This window comes from Muntiacus reevesi, chromosome 18, assembly GCF_963930625.1.
Source record: "Muntiacus reevesi chromosome 18, mMunRee1.1, whole genome shotgun sequence".
In the NCBI taxonomy this organism is placed as follows: domain Eukaryota; kingdom Metazoa; phylum Chordata; class Mammalia; order Artiodactyla; family Cervidae; genus Muntiacus; species Muntiacus reevesi.
In genome coordinates, this window is record NC_089266.1 from 12,837,015 (window position 1) to 12,852,915 (window position 15,901).

The following is a 15,901-nucleotide window of genomic DNA, read 5'->3' on the forward strand; positions in this document are numbered from 1 at the left end:
TGGACACCAAGACAGGATTAAGTGTGCAAGTTACTTCATTAGGAAATGTTGGAAAGGCTGGCAGAGCCACCTTCCGACCCCAAGACCTGCGGGGCTGGGGTGTGGGTGGTGGCGTCCTGGTGGGCCTTGTGGTCTCAGGAAGGGCTTCTGGGGGAGTGGGGATCCTCAAACTAAAGTCAGCCTCAGACACATTCTCTACTCCCTGGGATGGGCTGCACGGCGTGGCTGCTGTCCTCCCTCCTTGTTGGAGTGGCCGTGGGGCCTGGGGTCAGCCTGTGCCTGTGGGTGAGTCCTGCCTTGGCCACAGCCCTCATGTGCAGAGTGCCAACCTCTCTCGTCTCCTTACTGCTCCCTCTCCATGGGCCTGTGTGCCTGGCTTTCCTTCTCCACTGCGCCTGACCTCTCCTAGAACTTTCCCATTCTCCTGATGACTGTGTACTTTACTGATTTTTAACCTTTGTACAATCTTGAACTCTTGGACATTCCAGCCTGTAAGAAAAGTGCTGGCCATACCGAGACATCTCTGGCTTAGTGTGTGGAGTAGGGGTTGTGTTTTTCTGTATCAAAATGTTTTTCTCCTTGAGTGAAAGTCTGTGCGTACTTTATTTCATACTCTTCTCCCTGTCTTGGGAGTGGGGGCACTTTGGTTGAAGATGAAACCAGGGGTAAAAGTAGATGGCTGTGGGCTGCTGGGAAGACTGTTACAAAGCAGGTTGTCAGTACTTTTGTTTCTTCACTGTGAATGCAAGGACCCTTTTTAGAAGTTATTTTCAGTTTTACCAGGATGTGTAGTTCACGTAACATACAGTTTACCTATTATAAGTGTCTGATTCAGTGGCTTTGGTTTGTTACATTACCGACTTTCAAAAACATTTTAGAATATATATGGCATCAGTTCAGTTCAGTTGCTCAGGCGCGTCCATTGCTTTGCGACCCCATGGACTGCAGCACGCAAGGCCTCCCTGTCCATCACCAACTCCCGGAGTTTACCCAGACTCATCTCCATTGAGTCGGTGATGCCATCCAACTATATATGACATAGAACTTGCCATATTAACTATTTTTAAGTGTAAAATTCAGTGGCATTAACTACATTTACAGTGTTGTATAACCATTATCATTACCAACTATTTCCAAATTTTTTTATGTTCCCAAACAGAAACCATGTCCCCTTAAACACTAACTCCCCCTACCTTCCCCTCTGCCTCTGATACCCACAAATCTATCTGCCTCTGTGAGTTTACTGCTCTGGGGACCTCATATAAGTGGAATTGTGCAAGATTGTCCTTTGTGTCCTACTTACTTCACTTAGGATTTCAAGGTTAAATTCATTTTGTATCTCATGCCAAAGTCTCATTCCTTTTTATGGCTAAGTAATAGTCCTCTGTGTGTATGGATGACCTGTTATTTATGTGTTCATCTGTCAGTAGATATTTGGGTTATTTCTGTCTTTTTACTGTTTTGAATACTGCTACCACAAACATTGGGTGCCTGTATCTGTTTGAATCCCGGTTTTCATTTCTTTTAGGTGTATGCCTAAGAGTGAAATTGCTGGGTCTCATGGTAATTCTGTATTAAAGTTTTTGAGGATTTACAGCTTTTTATACATGAAGGTTAGAGACAGCTCTGGAGTTGGGTTATAAGTGAATGAAGAAAGGTACTATCATTGATAAATCAGCAAGACAATTTTTTTTGCCGTTGTTGCTGAGATCTAAGATCCCACTGTGCTTGTAGAGGTAGTTGCAGAGAGCCGGCATGGTTTCTGTGGCTGTATGTGTGCCGGTGACCTTTTGGAGGAATTCCCTCAGGCGGGTGAATTTCATGGGTCTGCAGGCACGTGTGGCTCCACCGTGAACATGGCTTGTGTGGTTGCAGGACTCGGCACCGTCGTCAACTGTCTCCATTTCTTCTTGTTGTCGTTAAAGATGGTGGTAGACATTCTTGGTTGAGCTTAGAATCTTTGGGCCCCCAAAACAGAAGTTTTATGTTCTTGCCTGTAAGGCGCGAGGTGAGAGCTTATCTCTAGGGCCTGAGGCTTTGGGCCCCAAGCCTGGAACAGCTTCTGACTCTCCGCTTTGCTGCTTGCAGGGTGTGGACTTGCTGGAAGGCAGGGGTACCCTGTTTTTGGTCTCTGTCAAAGCATACTGGTATACAGAAACACGAGAGCCCAGGCTTGCCAGTGAGGGCTGTGCATGTGTGCGTTGCTTTCTGGTCATGACAACACATGTGTTGGATTGGTGGTGTGGGGCAGGGACTCACAGGCCATCCTTGATGATTTATAACAATTTGTAACAGTGGCAATATGTAACAGTGGCGGCCTATTTACCTTAAAGGAATCAAGACCAGCTCTACATCCCTGTTGTGGGTTGGTGTTGTTCAGTTGCTAAGCTGTGTCTGACTCTTTGAGACCCCATGGACTGCACCACGCTAGGCTTTCCTGTCCTTCACTATCTCCCGGAGCTTGCTCAGACTCATGTCCATTGAGTCAGTGATGCCATCCAACCATCTCATTCTTTGTTATCCCCTTCTTCTCCTGCCCTCAGTTTTTCCCACTGTCAGGGTCTTTCTCAATGAGTTGGCTTTTCGTATCAGGTAGCTGAAGTATTGGAGTATATGAGTTGGTATCAGTGGTTTTATATAAATTTAACTTGCTGGAAGGCAGGTTGTTTGCCATACTGAATAATGTCATTTTTTTTTTAATAAGCAGGATTTTAAAAATTATTTTTATTTATTTATTTATTGCGACACTGGGCCTTCATTGCTGCCCGTGAACTTTCTCTAGTTGTGGCAGGCGGGGGCTTCTCTCTCATTGCGACACACGGACTTCTCATTGCAGTGGCTTCTCTTATCGCGGAGCACAGGCTCTAGGGCTCATGGGCTTCAGTAGTTGCAGTGTGTGGGCTCTAGAAAGCACGCTTAGTAGTTGTGGTGACATGTTTAGTTGCCCCGCAGCACATGGGCTATTCCCAGACCAGGGATCAAACCCGTGTCTTCTTCATGAGCAGGTGGAGTCTTAACCCCTGGACCCTTAGGGAAGTCCTTGTCATTTAAAAAAAAATTTCTTGTAAAAACTATTTGTTTGGCTGTACTGGGTTTTAGTTCCAGCATGTGGGATCTAGTTCCCTGATCCAGAGATTGAACCCAGGACTCCTGCATCGGGAGCAGAGTCTTAACTACTGGACCACCAGGGAAGTCCCCTGAATACTGTCATTTAACACAAAGCTACTGCATCACTGCCTGGGATGTGTCTGGTGGGATCCAGGCATCATGATGCCTTGGAATACACCATACTCCATCTGAAATGCAGGGACTTTATCCTTCATCTCCTTGAACTAGTATTTCCATTTACTTTTCCCAGAGGATTTTCCTAGTGTAACATGTTTCTGTGCTTGAGAATCTTCTGTTGATCTCTCTGTCAGGTGTCTTCAGCACGAGGATGTCTGTGAAGGCAGACATCAGCTCTTCACATTTTGTTTTGCCAAAAGATACTAATTGTTTAAGAAGTTTTCTAGATTGAGTTTTTACAGAATTAGTTATTAGTATAATCTTGATCAAAACAACTGAAAATAATATCTTATTGAAATGCAGCTATTATAAACCAGATGGATTTTTAGTTCAGTCTGTCTTTCGGTGGTATGAATCCTCCTGCCAGTACAGGAGATGCGGATTTGATCGCTGGGTTGGATAGATCTCCTGGAGAAGTAAATGGCAACCCACTCCTGTATTCTTGCCTGGGAAATCCCTGGACAGAGGAGCCTGGCGGGCTACAGTCCATGAGTTCGCAAGAGTCGGGCACGACTTAGTGACTAAACAATCTTTCGGTGAATAGTGCTTATATCTAGAACAAGGCGACTTTTTATTTAAAGCTTTTAAATTTTTGGCTGTAAGCGCTGAGAAGCCTTGTTATACGTGCATGTCACTGGGAACAGCAGGTGTTAGCTTTAGCAGTGCTTGTTCTCATTGGGTGGCTCTGTTGGGACTGCTCCTGTTTTTGTCAGTTGAGTTGAAACGTCTCGTCTTGTGGAGAGAGAGCTCACTCAGTCCAGTCAGCTCAGCTCCATGCCGCCGTTTCCAGGCCCTTGACCCCCTGTGCCCGCACATTGTGTTTTTGAGAGGCACCTTCTGAACAGTGGGGAATGGCCCTTGTGAAGGGAGGGGGGCCCTATGGCTTTTTAGGCAGCAGCTTAGGAAACTGAGGCCCTGGATGTTTGGTCTTCAAAGGTACCCCAGGCACATGCACTCACCCAGGCTTGATGACCGCTGGTAGATAGCAGACGCACACATGCACCCTCACACACACACTGAGGTATCCTCACCCTCAGTTTTAATTGCTGCTGCCTCAGTTCTTTTTCCAATGAGTTTATTTATTGTGGTAAAATATAACACAGCATTTATGCTTACCTTCTTTTTACGTAACCTCGAATTTTACTTATGAGTTTATTGGAGAATTAGCAACATATACATCATTTTAGAAAGTGGAAAACCAGGCCGAATGAGTCAGAAGATTCACTGTAATGTAGTGAAGACAGAGCACGTTGAGAGTAGCTTCCCCAGCAATGCTTTCTTCCCAGTGGAAATAAATTACTTGTATAAATAGCCTCTTGCTGTCTGTAATTCAGTCATAACAAACAGCGTTTTTACACATAGCACTTTAATGCTAGTACCGGAAATGTCTTTTCCTGGGATTTTTTCCCCCTAGTAATTGTTCTTTACTTTGAAACATGTAGTAGACATAATAGAAAAACAATTAAAAATAAGTATTTTTAAAGAGAGCTCCTCTAAGATGCTAACACCTAAAAGTTACCTTTCAGTCCTATGCATTTCATTTGACATTTTGCATCAGGTCCTAAAGTGTGAGTCATTCAAATATTTTACAGCCAGAAGTAGAAGCACCTTTTAACGTCTATGCTTAATATTTACAAAACTTGGTTGAGTTGCAGCTTTATCTTAAATTTTTTTTCCCCCTATTTTGTGAAGAAGACAACTGAGTTGTAAAAATTGACCAGATGAGAAAAGTGTGGGCCAGGTGGGGGCTTGCTGCTATCTCGCCTACATTGCAAGTCGTGCTTGTGGCTATAGCTCCGGCTGCCCAGGAGCGGCTCTAAGACACCCGAGTTCTCTTCCGGAGTGTGAACACTCTGGCTGTGTCACTGGGCTTTGCCTTCTTGGATCCCTGCTGGCCCTTCCCCGCCTCCCTAGGGCTCGTCCTCTTTTGCCCTTTGGGTCTGAGGTCGCACTGAGCCTCCTGGCTCCCTGGAGCCCTGGGGCTGGGTGCGTCTGGCCGGCAGGTGGGCTCCTGGGCCGCGGGCTCGACATTCACCGGGCTGCAGGTTGCCAGTTGGCAGAGGGCCACGGCCGCCGTCTGCTTCTGCTCATCGCTGTCGGCTGCACGTATTTCCTGGGCCTTCCCAGTGGGGCCGGGCACCGGGGCCTCCACAGAGCTGGGCTCAGGCCTGTTCCCAGAGCTTGCAGGCTCCCTCTGCTGAGTTGGAGAGGGGGTGGGGGCAGCCGCGGGCTCGGCCCCTCGCGGGGGGCTGCACACAGAGGGCCTTGAGGTCAGGGCGTTGCAGGGGTCCTTCACTGAGAGGTTGAGTGGTGCGTCCTGCGGCTCGGCAAATTCTCCGTAGGCAGGGCTGTGCGTGGCGGCCGGCTCAGCCTCTGGCTTCGTGGAGAGGTTCAGCGGGGCCACCCTGGAGCTGTCCTCCGGGCTGGAGGGAGAGGCCTCCAGGCTCCCCAGCTGAGTTGGAGCATCTGTGTTCGAGGCCTCGAGGCTGGAAGAGACACAGAGAGGGCGTCAGAGGGACCTTGCTAAGGGACCCTGCCCATGGGGAGTTTGGGCAAGTGCCATCCCCTCTGACTGAACACAACCAGAAACATTACTTCAGAGGTTTGGAAAATGGACTCGCTTACCTTTTCGGGGACGCCGCTCTGTTTTCTGGGGCCTGGGAATGTGGGTGCTCCGTGTTCTTGATGGGCTTGAAGGCTGCGAGGCCCTGTTCTGGTGGTTGGATCCTTCCTGGGGCTCCGGGGGCGGGCGCATCTGAGAGGCTGCACACCCCCGCGCACGGCTGGCTTGTCTGTGTGAAGTTGGTGGGACTTGGCCTTCCCGGGGAGCCTGTGGCCGCACTGCCTGCGCGTGGGCTCATTTTGGTCCCTTCCGTGTCCCTCTGCCCATCTTTGGAAGGTTCTTTAGCCTCGGGAGTTGGACTCTCCTTCTCCAACTCTGTGTGTTTTTTGTGGGAGTTGGAGGAGTTTAACTTGGAGGGACTCAAGGCCTGGTAACGCAGGGCAGCTTCTTCCAGTAGATGTGAGCTTTGGTCCCGTGAAATGCCAGCCACGGGTGGGAGTCTGAGGCCGTAGGAGGAGAATGCAGACTCGGGTCTGTAAAATCCGTAAGGAATTGGCAGGCCGGAGTGATACTGCTGGAAGAATCTGTAATGGTCGTATGTGGATGGAGCCGGGTTCAGGTGCTTGGGGATGGGCCCTGGGTGAGGCAGGAAGTGTCTTTGGTCTTGGGCCCCGTAGACGGACAGCAGGGGGCTGTCACACTCGGGCGAGTTCCCTGCGAGTAGGTAAGGTGAGTAGATGGTGGCCAGTCCGTGCTCCGTGTAAAAATGAGGCGGGTACTCCGTGATGCTGGGGTGCACATACGGGGAAGCGGCGCCAAAGCTCTTTGTGGATGGGATTTTATGTGGAAACTCAGGTGTGAGGAAAGGTGAGCCAGCTCTCCAGGGGTAGCCAGGGGCATGGAAGGCAGACTTGGTGTGGAAGGAGGCAGCTTTGGCAGGGGGGTGGGTCAGGGCCAGCGCTTCCGGAGCCTCCGTGAGCTCCTGCCCTTTGAGTCTGTGCTCCCCCACTGGAACGAATGCTGAAGGCCGGACAGCTCCTTCCAGAACAGGCTGGGTGCCCACGGCAGCTTCTGGGGCTGGGCTTGGGGGCGCTGCTTCCTTGTTGGGAGCAGGCTTCTGTCCGAGGCACCTGTGGGGCCCGCGTGCATGCAGGTCCAGGTTTTCCTTGATGTCGTCCTTGGCGAGGCCGTGTTGGAGCTTGGCATCCAGGTGTGAGAGCCCGCTTGGGACGGGCTTGGAAGAGGTGGGCTTTACCACAGGGTCGGGCTGATTGGTTTGCTTAGGGTCCGAAGAGTTTGGTTTGGAGCACTTGGGAATGCGATCTTGCTCGGACACTAAAGTGATGGAGTTTTTACAAAGACCATATTTCATGTGGTTGAAAAGATGTGACTTTTCATTGCAAGTAAAGGGACACTGGAAACACTTGTACTTGAATGGCTTTCCTGGGGGCCTGGGGATGTAATGTGGCTTTTTTGGTTTTCGCTCTTTGAGAAGGCTCATTTTCCTTCTGTGATTTGGCGTCTGAGCCCCGCTGGCTCCTGCGCAGTTCAGCCTTGGTGGTTTTTAAGGAAGCAGGTCACCACTTCTCCTTTGCTTTCCTTTCTGAGCGCTTCTACTTGAAGCCGGCTTCACGGGCTGTAGGTGTGACCAGGGAAGTCTGGCTCATTTGGGGACCAGGAGCTGAAATGGAGGAGCAGAGCCTTAGTGTCAGGATGCTGGCTAACAGGCTAACGAAGAACCAGCCTGAGCTCCCTGGCTCAAGGAGGAGGAGAAGCAAAGGCCCCTGCAGGTGATGTAACTGCTGAAGTAGGGGCAGGTATGAGACGGGCATCAGCCGCCCCTCCGCAATGCCCCAGGTGCCACCCCCGCAGTGTTCTCTGTTACCGTAGGGGGAGTGTGGTTGCCGGACGGTTTAGTGGAGTTTCAGAGAATACCTGTAACTCTTTGGGTTTGGGGAACCTTTAACCTGTGATCTGAGGCCTCATTTGTCAGGAAGGTTGTGCACCAGCTGACTGAGTGACTGTTGAGATCCCGCCCCTGTCTGTGTGCCTGAGGTTTCTGGACTGAGTCCTGTCACCTGGACTGAGTGCCGAGAAGGCCTGGGCTCACGCGTGCCTGTGACATTCACGCTTGTGCTCACTGAGGACAAGGCGAGTGTGATTGTAACATTCAGCCCATCTGCCCTATTTAATCACAGTGTTCTGTTCTACGAAGGAATATTTAAAAGTGAAGAACAAGTAAAAATGCGACATACCCTCCCGTGCAACCCCCCCGCCTGCTTCTACATTCACAAATGAAAAGTCAGCTTTCTGAGTAGTGTTTGTGTTGGCCTGCATACAAACGTGCTGTTTGTTGATTTGAATGATATTATTATTATATGTGCTGCCGAAGCGAGCACGATTTGAATGATATTAAGATGCGATGAGCCTGTGAGTAAGCAGTTGTCCTCATGCGCTTTCGCCTTCCACTGCCCACTTCAGATAGTAGCCCGTCCCTGCCTGTTCTGGCCTTACCAGAAGGCAGAAAAGCTTAACAGCCCTCCTGGCAAGAGGAAACCAGAGTGAGTGGTGCCTAATTTTAGAAATGATTGGATTCTGGATGGAACTCAGCCCAGCCTTTAACCTGTAGAAGGGGCCTCCAGATTTCTTCCCCAGAGTCCTCCTGTCCCTGCCCACCCCTCAAGCTTAATCTCCTGAATTTCCTTCAGAGGCTGCTCTGCACACCCCTGGGCTCTCACTCTGCCTCATAAACTGAAGCTGAGAACAAAAGACGTGAGGTCTGGGAGGATCTCGGCAGGGCCGGGTGCGGCTGCGTGTCCAGGATCAGCCCATGGGGTGACTGTGTCTTAGAGAAAGCCTATGGGTGGGGAGGGCTGGGGGCGGTGGTGGTGAGGAATCGAGGCCGGCACTTTAATTTGCATAAAAGAATGTCGAAAGGACTTAGCTTCTCAATATTTTTAAACACTTAAAAAAATAAACTTATAAAGGAAAGAACTTGCAACTGCAGTTTTGTTTTAAGGAATGAGTAAATATGGTTAGTTCTGAGCCTTGTGAACTTGCTTGTATAAAGCATCACCTTCTAGACATCGGGTTGGTTAAAACACTGAGTTGGAAAGCAGCCCTTTAAAAATAGAGAAATATGCATGGGAAATCTAAGAGGCTTGTTTTCACAATAAAACGTAGCTACCGTCTCACACATTGGAGATGAGGTAATGGGTAGTTTGCGAGAGGAGGGCTTAAGTGGGGAGGGAGTGGGATTTTAATTTCACTTGGATATCTTCTTTTAAAAAAAAAACAACTCTGATCTTACTCTCAGCAGACTGGTTCCTCTGCTCATTATGTTCATATTTCTCAAAAAGACAAAGAACCACTCTCCTCCCAACAAGCTGCCTCTGTTAACCTGTTTTTTTGCCCCATCCCCTCGAAGATGTGTTCCTGAGAAGTGGTTTGGGTGGCCTGCTGTCTTCTGTCGTGGGGAGAGTTTCTGCAGAGCAGGGTTGCTCGGGTGCATAGTTTGGACGAGAAGTGAGATTTTTGGCTGCCCCCGAATTGAAGAGGCGGGCTCTGCAGGCCCTCTTTGGGGGTGTTCATTGGTAGGGTACCAGGTGGGCAGCGGCCAGCCCAGCAGCACCTGGTGCCCGACTCTCGCCCGCCTTCCTCCTCTCCCCCTGGGAACAATTGCGGGAACTACGCACAGTGTGAAAGCCCAGCTCGGGTTAAACATGTGGTCACAGCTTTGCGTCTTCCTAATTTCCCCTTTTATTAAGTGAAAATGCGAAATAGTTTATGAGTTCAGTCCATACCTTGTGGGGCAGGTGTGCCCTGGGCTATAAAAGCATGATTTCCTGCCTCCCGTCAGGAAGCGATTCCAGCCAGCTCGGGGCCAGCCTGATAAGTCAGGGCAACCTGTGCTGGCACGTCCCATTATGCTCCCTGATTCTGAAGGCGTGAGAACCTCTGCAAGTCAGGTTCCCATGATTGTATAGGATATGTTATGGCAGAGATCTGAAAACTGATGATTTCATCACTAGCTGGAAGCACGGTGATCAAAATGATGACAGTTGCAAAACGTTTTATCAAGTGTGAGCCCGAGAGTCCTGGTGGTACCAGGAGTGAACACAGACACACACCTGCTGCACCACCCCGGACCCGCGAGCCCAAACCAGCCGAAAATCCCTCGGTTTTAAGATGACGATGGTGTTAGCTTTAAAAGCAGTATTGTTTGATATTGCTCATACTTTGAGGCCAAAATATAAAATAAGCTCACTTTGGTTAAGTTTCCCCAAAGGTCTATAGGAGATCGGTTGTATGTAAGTTTTCACAGCATTACTCAATAGTTTGGGAATTAATTGCTCTTATGTTAATATGTACTTTTTTTCAGTCAGATGATACTGTGCCCGCAGTTTCGGTCTGAACCTTTTGTTCTTGGTCAGCTAGCTTACGAGGACAGTGAACAGGTTCTCAGGGGATGCTTTCCTTTGTGCCAGTGTTCTGGGAGGTGAGAGTATTCCGGGGCGCAACTGTTGGAAGGCGAGCCTGGATGGAGTCACAGGGGCAGCAGTTTTAGTAGCTTTGAGTAAACTGACCTCTCCAGGGTTGCACAATTCACTAATTAAAACAAGGGAGTGCAGCTGCTGCAGACGCCGATGGAGACGAGCTAGTTCACCGGGTTATAAAAATGCAATCATGTCAGAGAAGTAAATGGGGTAAGATTGAGGCTTCTGTAAGCTTCCAAAGGGGACAGCCTCTAGGAAGATGATGTCAGTCCGTGGGTTTTCTCCTGCCCAGGTGAGGTTTACAGGGTGAGAAGCTAAAGCTGAGTGCCCAGGACCTCGTCAGTCTGGCCAGCCACAGAAACAGGGTTTGCCCATCTCTGGTCAGTTTATATCTGCCAGACCTGGTGCAGGCTGGCAGCGGGGTGGGGATGGGGAAAGAAAGGGTGTTGTTGCCAAAACAATATAATCCAGAATTTAAGTTTGTAAATAGGAAGTTTAGATTAACATCAGAGGTGAGGTTTTTTCTGAAGGTGATCAGATTGGTGTTTCATGGTCCTTGTCCTGGGAAAGCTGGTACAGTTTGGGGGCTGGAGGGGCCACACAGGGAGAGGTTAACAAAGCAGGGCCCTTGGTTTGGCTTTCCTGGGAGAACTGCAGCGTTAGCATGTTAGTTGAAAACGCAGATGTTAGCCTAGTCCTAGAAGGTTATTTGTGGGACAGCGTCTTTTACCCTTCTTACACCTATCACTGGGTCAGCAGGAGGCATGGGGAGCCCTGCATGTCAGGTCAGGGTGCTGTCCTCGAACGCGGGAGGGGGTCCCTGCCTGCCTTCCTGCCTGCGAGCCGCTATTGGGTGCGAGGCCTGCCCTCAGCTGTGCCCTCAGCCGAGTTGGGTCCCACCCTGAGGGGCGTGGGTGGGGAGGGCCGCAGGGACGCCGTGGCCCCTGGCCCGAGCCCACTCTGTTTCAGAACACGCTCCTGTGACCCCTCACGTGCCGCCTCCCCTGCCTGTGTCCCTCCCGGGGACCGGGGAGCCGGCTGCGGCGTCCCCTCCCACGGGCCTGGGCCGCCGGGTGGCGCTTCACAGGGCGCTCTGAGCCGCCTGTGGTTCCGTGTCCACGGGGCTTTGTCTGCCTGTCTCGGAAGCACTGAGGTGCCAGTGCGTGTCTCTCAGCACCCTCCCAAGTGTGGACAAGTGTCTCCACAGTTGCCAGTCGTTAGGGTGGTAGCGAGTGGCCGGTATGTTTAACAATTTTCTAGAGAGTCTGAACTCCGAAAAACAGGCAAGAGAAAGATGTTTTTTGAACTTTGATAGGACACAATAGAGGTAATTATAGCTTAACTTTATGGGGCACTGCTGTGACGTGCCGGGTAGCTATGCATGTCATGCGTGCTAACCTCTGCACTGGGAGAATCTTCCACCCTCCCCGGTGGTGTCCAGCTACCTGGCAGGGAGCCTCGCCAGGTAGCGCGTTCTGAAGGGCATGCTATAATTACGATATTGTGATGTGGCATTATTGCATAACTCAAGGACACGCCATTGTCGCCTACCCACTGGGGTGTCGCAAGAACGAGATTTGTGAGTTTTATTCCCAATTGAGCTTTTCCAGTGATTAACCACCACTCCCTCCCAGACTTTCAGTTCTTTAAAATGAAGGATAAACATTAGGGCAACCATGACCTAGGGTAAAAGATAGTTTTCTGGAATATAGTTTGGAGAAATGGATCCAGGAAGACAACCAGGGGCTCTTTTCTGGTTTTAGCCAAAGACCCTGGATTACAGACAGTGTTCAGCAGTGAACGCACAACTTTAACGTTCGGGCCATCTCCCTAGAGCCAGAGCCCCAAACTGCCCGCCTCCTCACCTTAAAGCACCAGGTTAAAGCATTGGAAGGATTTGGCTAATACAAAATAAAAATCAGGATAACAAATAGACAGGTTTTCATTACGTTAAGTCTGATGTTGGCCAGTCTGACCAATAATTTGGTCAGTAATTGTTTTCATGCAAATTTATGAGAAACTTTTTTAAGAGTTAAGAAAATTCCCTTTTTGTATGTACAGAGATCCTCTTTAGTTAGATGTTTTTTGTTTTCTTGGTAAGCTTATGTCAAAATAGCACTTACTTTAAACTCCAGAAGTTTGAATTTTTTTTCCTCTTTAATTTAAAATTTTGGGGGAGGGAATACATTCACAGAGTTTGGAATTCAAAAAGCAGTAAAAATAAAATCTCACTCCCACCTCTGCTCCCCAGGTCCCTTCCCCAGTGACTCCCAGTGTTAATCATTTTTTTAATCTAAAAGGTTGTAAAATTAAATAAATTATAAATTAAGATCTGCAACTATCTATATATGTGGTCCTTTTATGTTGAAACGTTAATTTTTTAAGGTGAAGAACAGATAAGCATAATATCAAATTGAGTTTGGGTTTAAAGTTGTTGATTTTATGGTAGAAACGAGAACTTCACATCCAAATAAACTCATTTATACTCTTAGAATAAAGTGTAAGCCTTATTAAAAGTTTTGTAATAATGGTCTCCTTTCCAGCAGTGCACCTGCTGGGTCCTGAGTAATCCGTAGAGAAAAGAGCAGGGCAGAGAGACTCTGGGCAGGTGATTCACTGAGCAGATAGTTTTAAGATATATCTGAGAGGAGTTTTCAAAGAAAACTCGCGTTTGAGAAGAAATAGTAGGTACAAATAGTAGGTACTTACCAGAGGTGGGGAGGTAGAAGCTGCGGCTGCCGGGCCAGAGCAGGACCTGTTCTCACGCTCGCTCTCGCTGAAACTGGAGCCGGCTGTTCCAGTGGGAGGGATTTAATGTAGGAGTCGAGCCCTCGGGGCGTAGAGATGCACCTGATATTCCTCCCGCCCGCAGCTACGATTCATGTGTTTGCACCCACCAAGCCGGCCAGCCAGCGCCACCTCCATGCCTCACGGCAGCTCCCTGCCCAGGTTTCCTGAGTGCCATGGTAGTGCCGCCTGGCTCTTTGTGAACTTGGGGGTTGCACACATTCGAGGTGAGGGTAGAGGCCTCCCAGGGGAGCTGTGGTGTGTGCAGGCGGCGGCAGCCAATGCTGACATTTAGCCTGAAATGCATCTCTTCTAACGGATGCCGACAGCCCCGGTGTCCTCCCCGTGAGGGTTTGACGGAACCTTTGTCACCCTCCACCCCGGGGACTGGGAGACCTGCCCGGGTCCTCCTGGAGAGCCGGAGGGGGGCCGCCTGGACTGCCGCAGCGACCTGCCGGTGCACGCCCAGGACCAGCCCTGAGTAAGGCTGCCCTGCTGCGTGACTGTGTGCTGCTGCTGGGAATGGTCTCCATGCCTTTCCTTGGTCCCCCTTTTCTTCTCTTCAGATGATTAAGACGCTTAGTTTGTGATCCAGGGCACCCCCCACTCCCCTTCAACTGGTTGCTGTCGAGTCTCTGGCTGCCTCCCTTCTCTCGGGGAGGCTGCATGTGGTGCAGGTGTGGGGACAGGGAGATAGGTGTGCATGGCGTGAGTGTGGGCGCCAGGGTGGGCCTACCAGCCCAGATGCTGTTTTAGGTTTTTCTTTTTAGGCTTAAGATTTTACTTGGCTTTATTACCTTCATGCTGAATTGAAAAAAAGGTCTTTTAGTTACTTTCATCCAATTAGACATCCACATAATTTAGAGAGTAAAAAAAATAGTTCTGTCTTACCACAGAATAACAGTGGTTCCTGCTGCTCCTCTCACCTCTTGCTGATGACAAGCCACCCAAAACAGGTGTCTTAAAAAACTTCCATTTTTATGATCTCAAGATTTTTCGGGTCAAGAGTCTAGCTTGCTCCAGGCCAGCCTTGTGTGCTGTGGCGTTAGTGGGCACTCAGCTGCCTCATGTCCTGGGGGAGCAGCTGATCCCTCCTCCTCCCTTTGATTTCGTCCAGAGGCCTCTCCAGGGTGGCTGGTCAGTCTTATTCCGTGTGGGACTCAGAGTAGAAAGTGCCACAGGATCACACTTGGCTCTCTTGGGTTTGAAGGAGGGGAGGGGCCCCAGCTTCTCAGTGGGAGCCTGTCACTGGCTGCCCCCTCCCATCCTCCCTGCCAGGAGCCCCACTTGGACCTTTTCTTAGCTGATGATTTTGGAAATTTACCTCCTTGATTACAAATAACATTATTCTGTTGCTTGTTTTGTTCCCCCCACCCCCCTTCACTGTTCCCAGTTTTGGGTGTGGTCTGTTGTCTTTATAGGGAGTGAGAATGTAGCTCTTTAACGCCTCTACCTCCACGCCTGCCTTCCCTGTCATCTGAGATTCCCTCTGCCTCTTTCCTGAGTTGGAAGCCAGGCTTCCTGGATCTCACATTGTCTTCTCTCTTGGGTTGATCCTTCCTTTGAGTATAAATGAAGCACAGCCCTTTGGTAGGCTCCTTAGAAAGAATGCAAGAGAGGCAAATCTTTGAGAGCCTCAATGATTGGAAGTGTCTTTTTTTCTGCCCGTCTATCTAGTTGATAGTTTGGCTAGGTATAGAATCCTAGGCCAGAAAGTATTTACTGTCAGTGTTTTGAAAGTGTTTTCCATTGATCTGGCTTTCAGTGCTGCTTCTGAAAAGTTTGATGTGATTCTCATCCCTGACTCTTTCCCTGCAACATTTTAGTATGAAAAATTTCAGACATACAGATGAGTCACATAACTCACATAAGTGAACACTCAGCACTGGTTCTGCAGTGAGCGTTTTCTCTGCCCTACCACTCAGGGTATTCTACATTCCCTCCTCTTTTCCACATGTCGATCCATCTCAAGTATTTGTTGCATTTCAAAGACTGATGTGTTCAGCAAGCGTGTTGTTAACTATTAATACTTCTTTTGAAGGTAGAATTCACATGTGATGAGGGCACAGGTCCCAAGAGTACCCTTCCCTGAGTCTTGGGCATGCCTTCTGTTGGGAAGTAGAGCACTACGATCACTACTCGGAAGCAGTTGCTGGCTGGATTTTCTTCCATTATAGATTAGTTTTACCTGTTGTAAAATTTTGTTTAAATGGTGATTCCTGATTCTTCACATGCCATTGCTTCTCTCTTGTAGGCTCTTTTCTCTCTTCTCAGTGTTCTCACTTTCTTTAGCTTTCTCTTCTGACCCTTCTATCCTGATATTACGATTTTTGCTTTCCATGAGTTCATGCATGTTCTCTGAGTGTTCCTTTCTTTTTTTTTTTTTTTGAGTGTTCCTTTCTTAGTATCTTATTCTTAGGTAGTAATTGCAGTAGGCTTCTCTTATTTCTCTGGGAATTTTAATGATGGCTTTTGACAGGTGGTGCTATTCCTTCTGCAGTCTCCCTTTCTTCCACAAAGGTTTTCTTTTTTCATTGTGATCCCTCCTTCACCTGCTTATCATCACCAGAGTTTACTCTCTTGGTGGAGCAGGTTGAGTGTTTATTAGATGTAAGGCCCTGTGCTGAGTAAACATTCTATCTCTATTAATCCATTTAATCACTGCAGTAACTCTTTGAAATGGGAACTTCAGGAGCCTGATTTGCAGTCAGGAAGCACAGAGAGGGTAAGTAACTTGGCCAAGGTCACCCAGCCTCAGGGACAGCAGAGC

At 49.0% G+C, this 15,901-nt stretch overlaps 2 protein-coding genes across 2 annotated transcripts in view; one reads left to right on the forward strand and one right to left on the reverse strand.

Annotated features, from left to right (window-relative positions):
• TBCD (tubulin folding cofactor D) overlaps positions 1–15,901 on the forward strand; it is a 145,033-nt gene that overhangs the window by 47,057 nt on the left and 82,075 nt on the right. The window lies entirely within an intron of this gene.
• On the reverse strand, positions 5,102–7,505 carry ZNF750 (zinc finger protein 750). The gene is made up of 2 exons (XM_065908477.1): positions 5,911–7,505; positions 5,102–5,771 (listed from the first exon to the last, which is right to left on the reverse strand). Exons 1-2 carry the CDS (start codon positions 7,347–7,349, stop codon positions 5,102–5,104), a joined length of 2,109 nt encoding a protein of 702 aa, XP_065764549.1. The 5' UTR covers positions 7,350–7,505.

Bases quoted from the DNA above. Each gene is read 5' to 3' on its own strand.
- ZNF750 (XM_065908477.1), bottom strand. From the start codon at position 7,349: ATGAGCCTTCTCAAAGAGCGAAAACCAAAAAAGCCACATTACATCCCC. The intron at 5,772-5,910 runs GTAAGCGAGTCC...TGTCTCTTCCAG, and splicing joins AGAGCGGCGTCCCCGAAAAG to CCTCGAGGCCTCGAACACAG.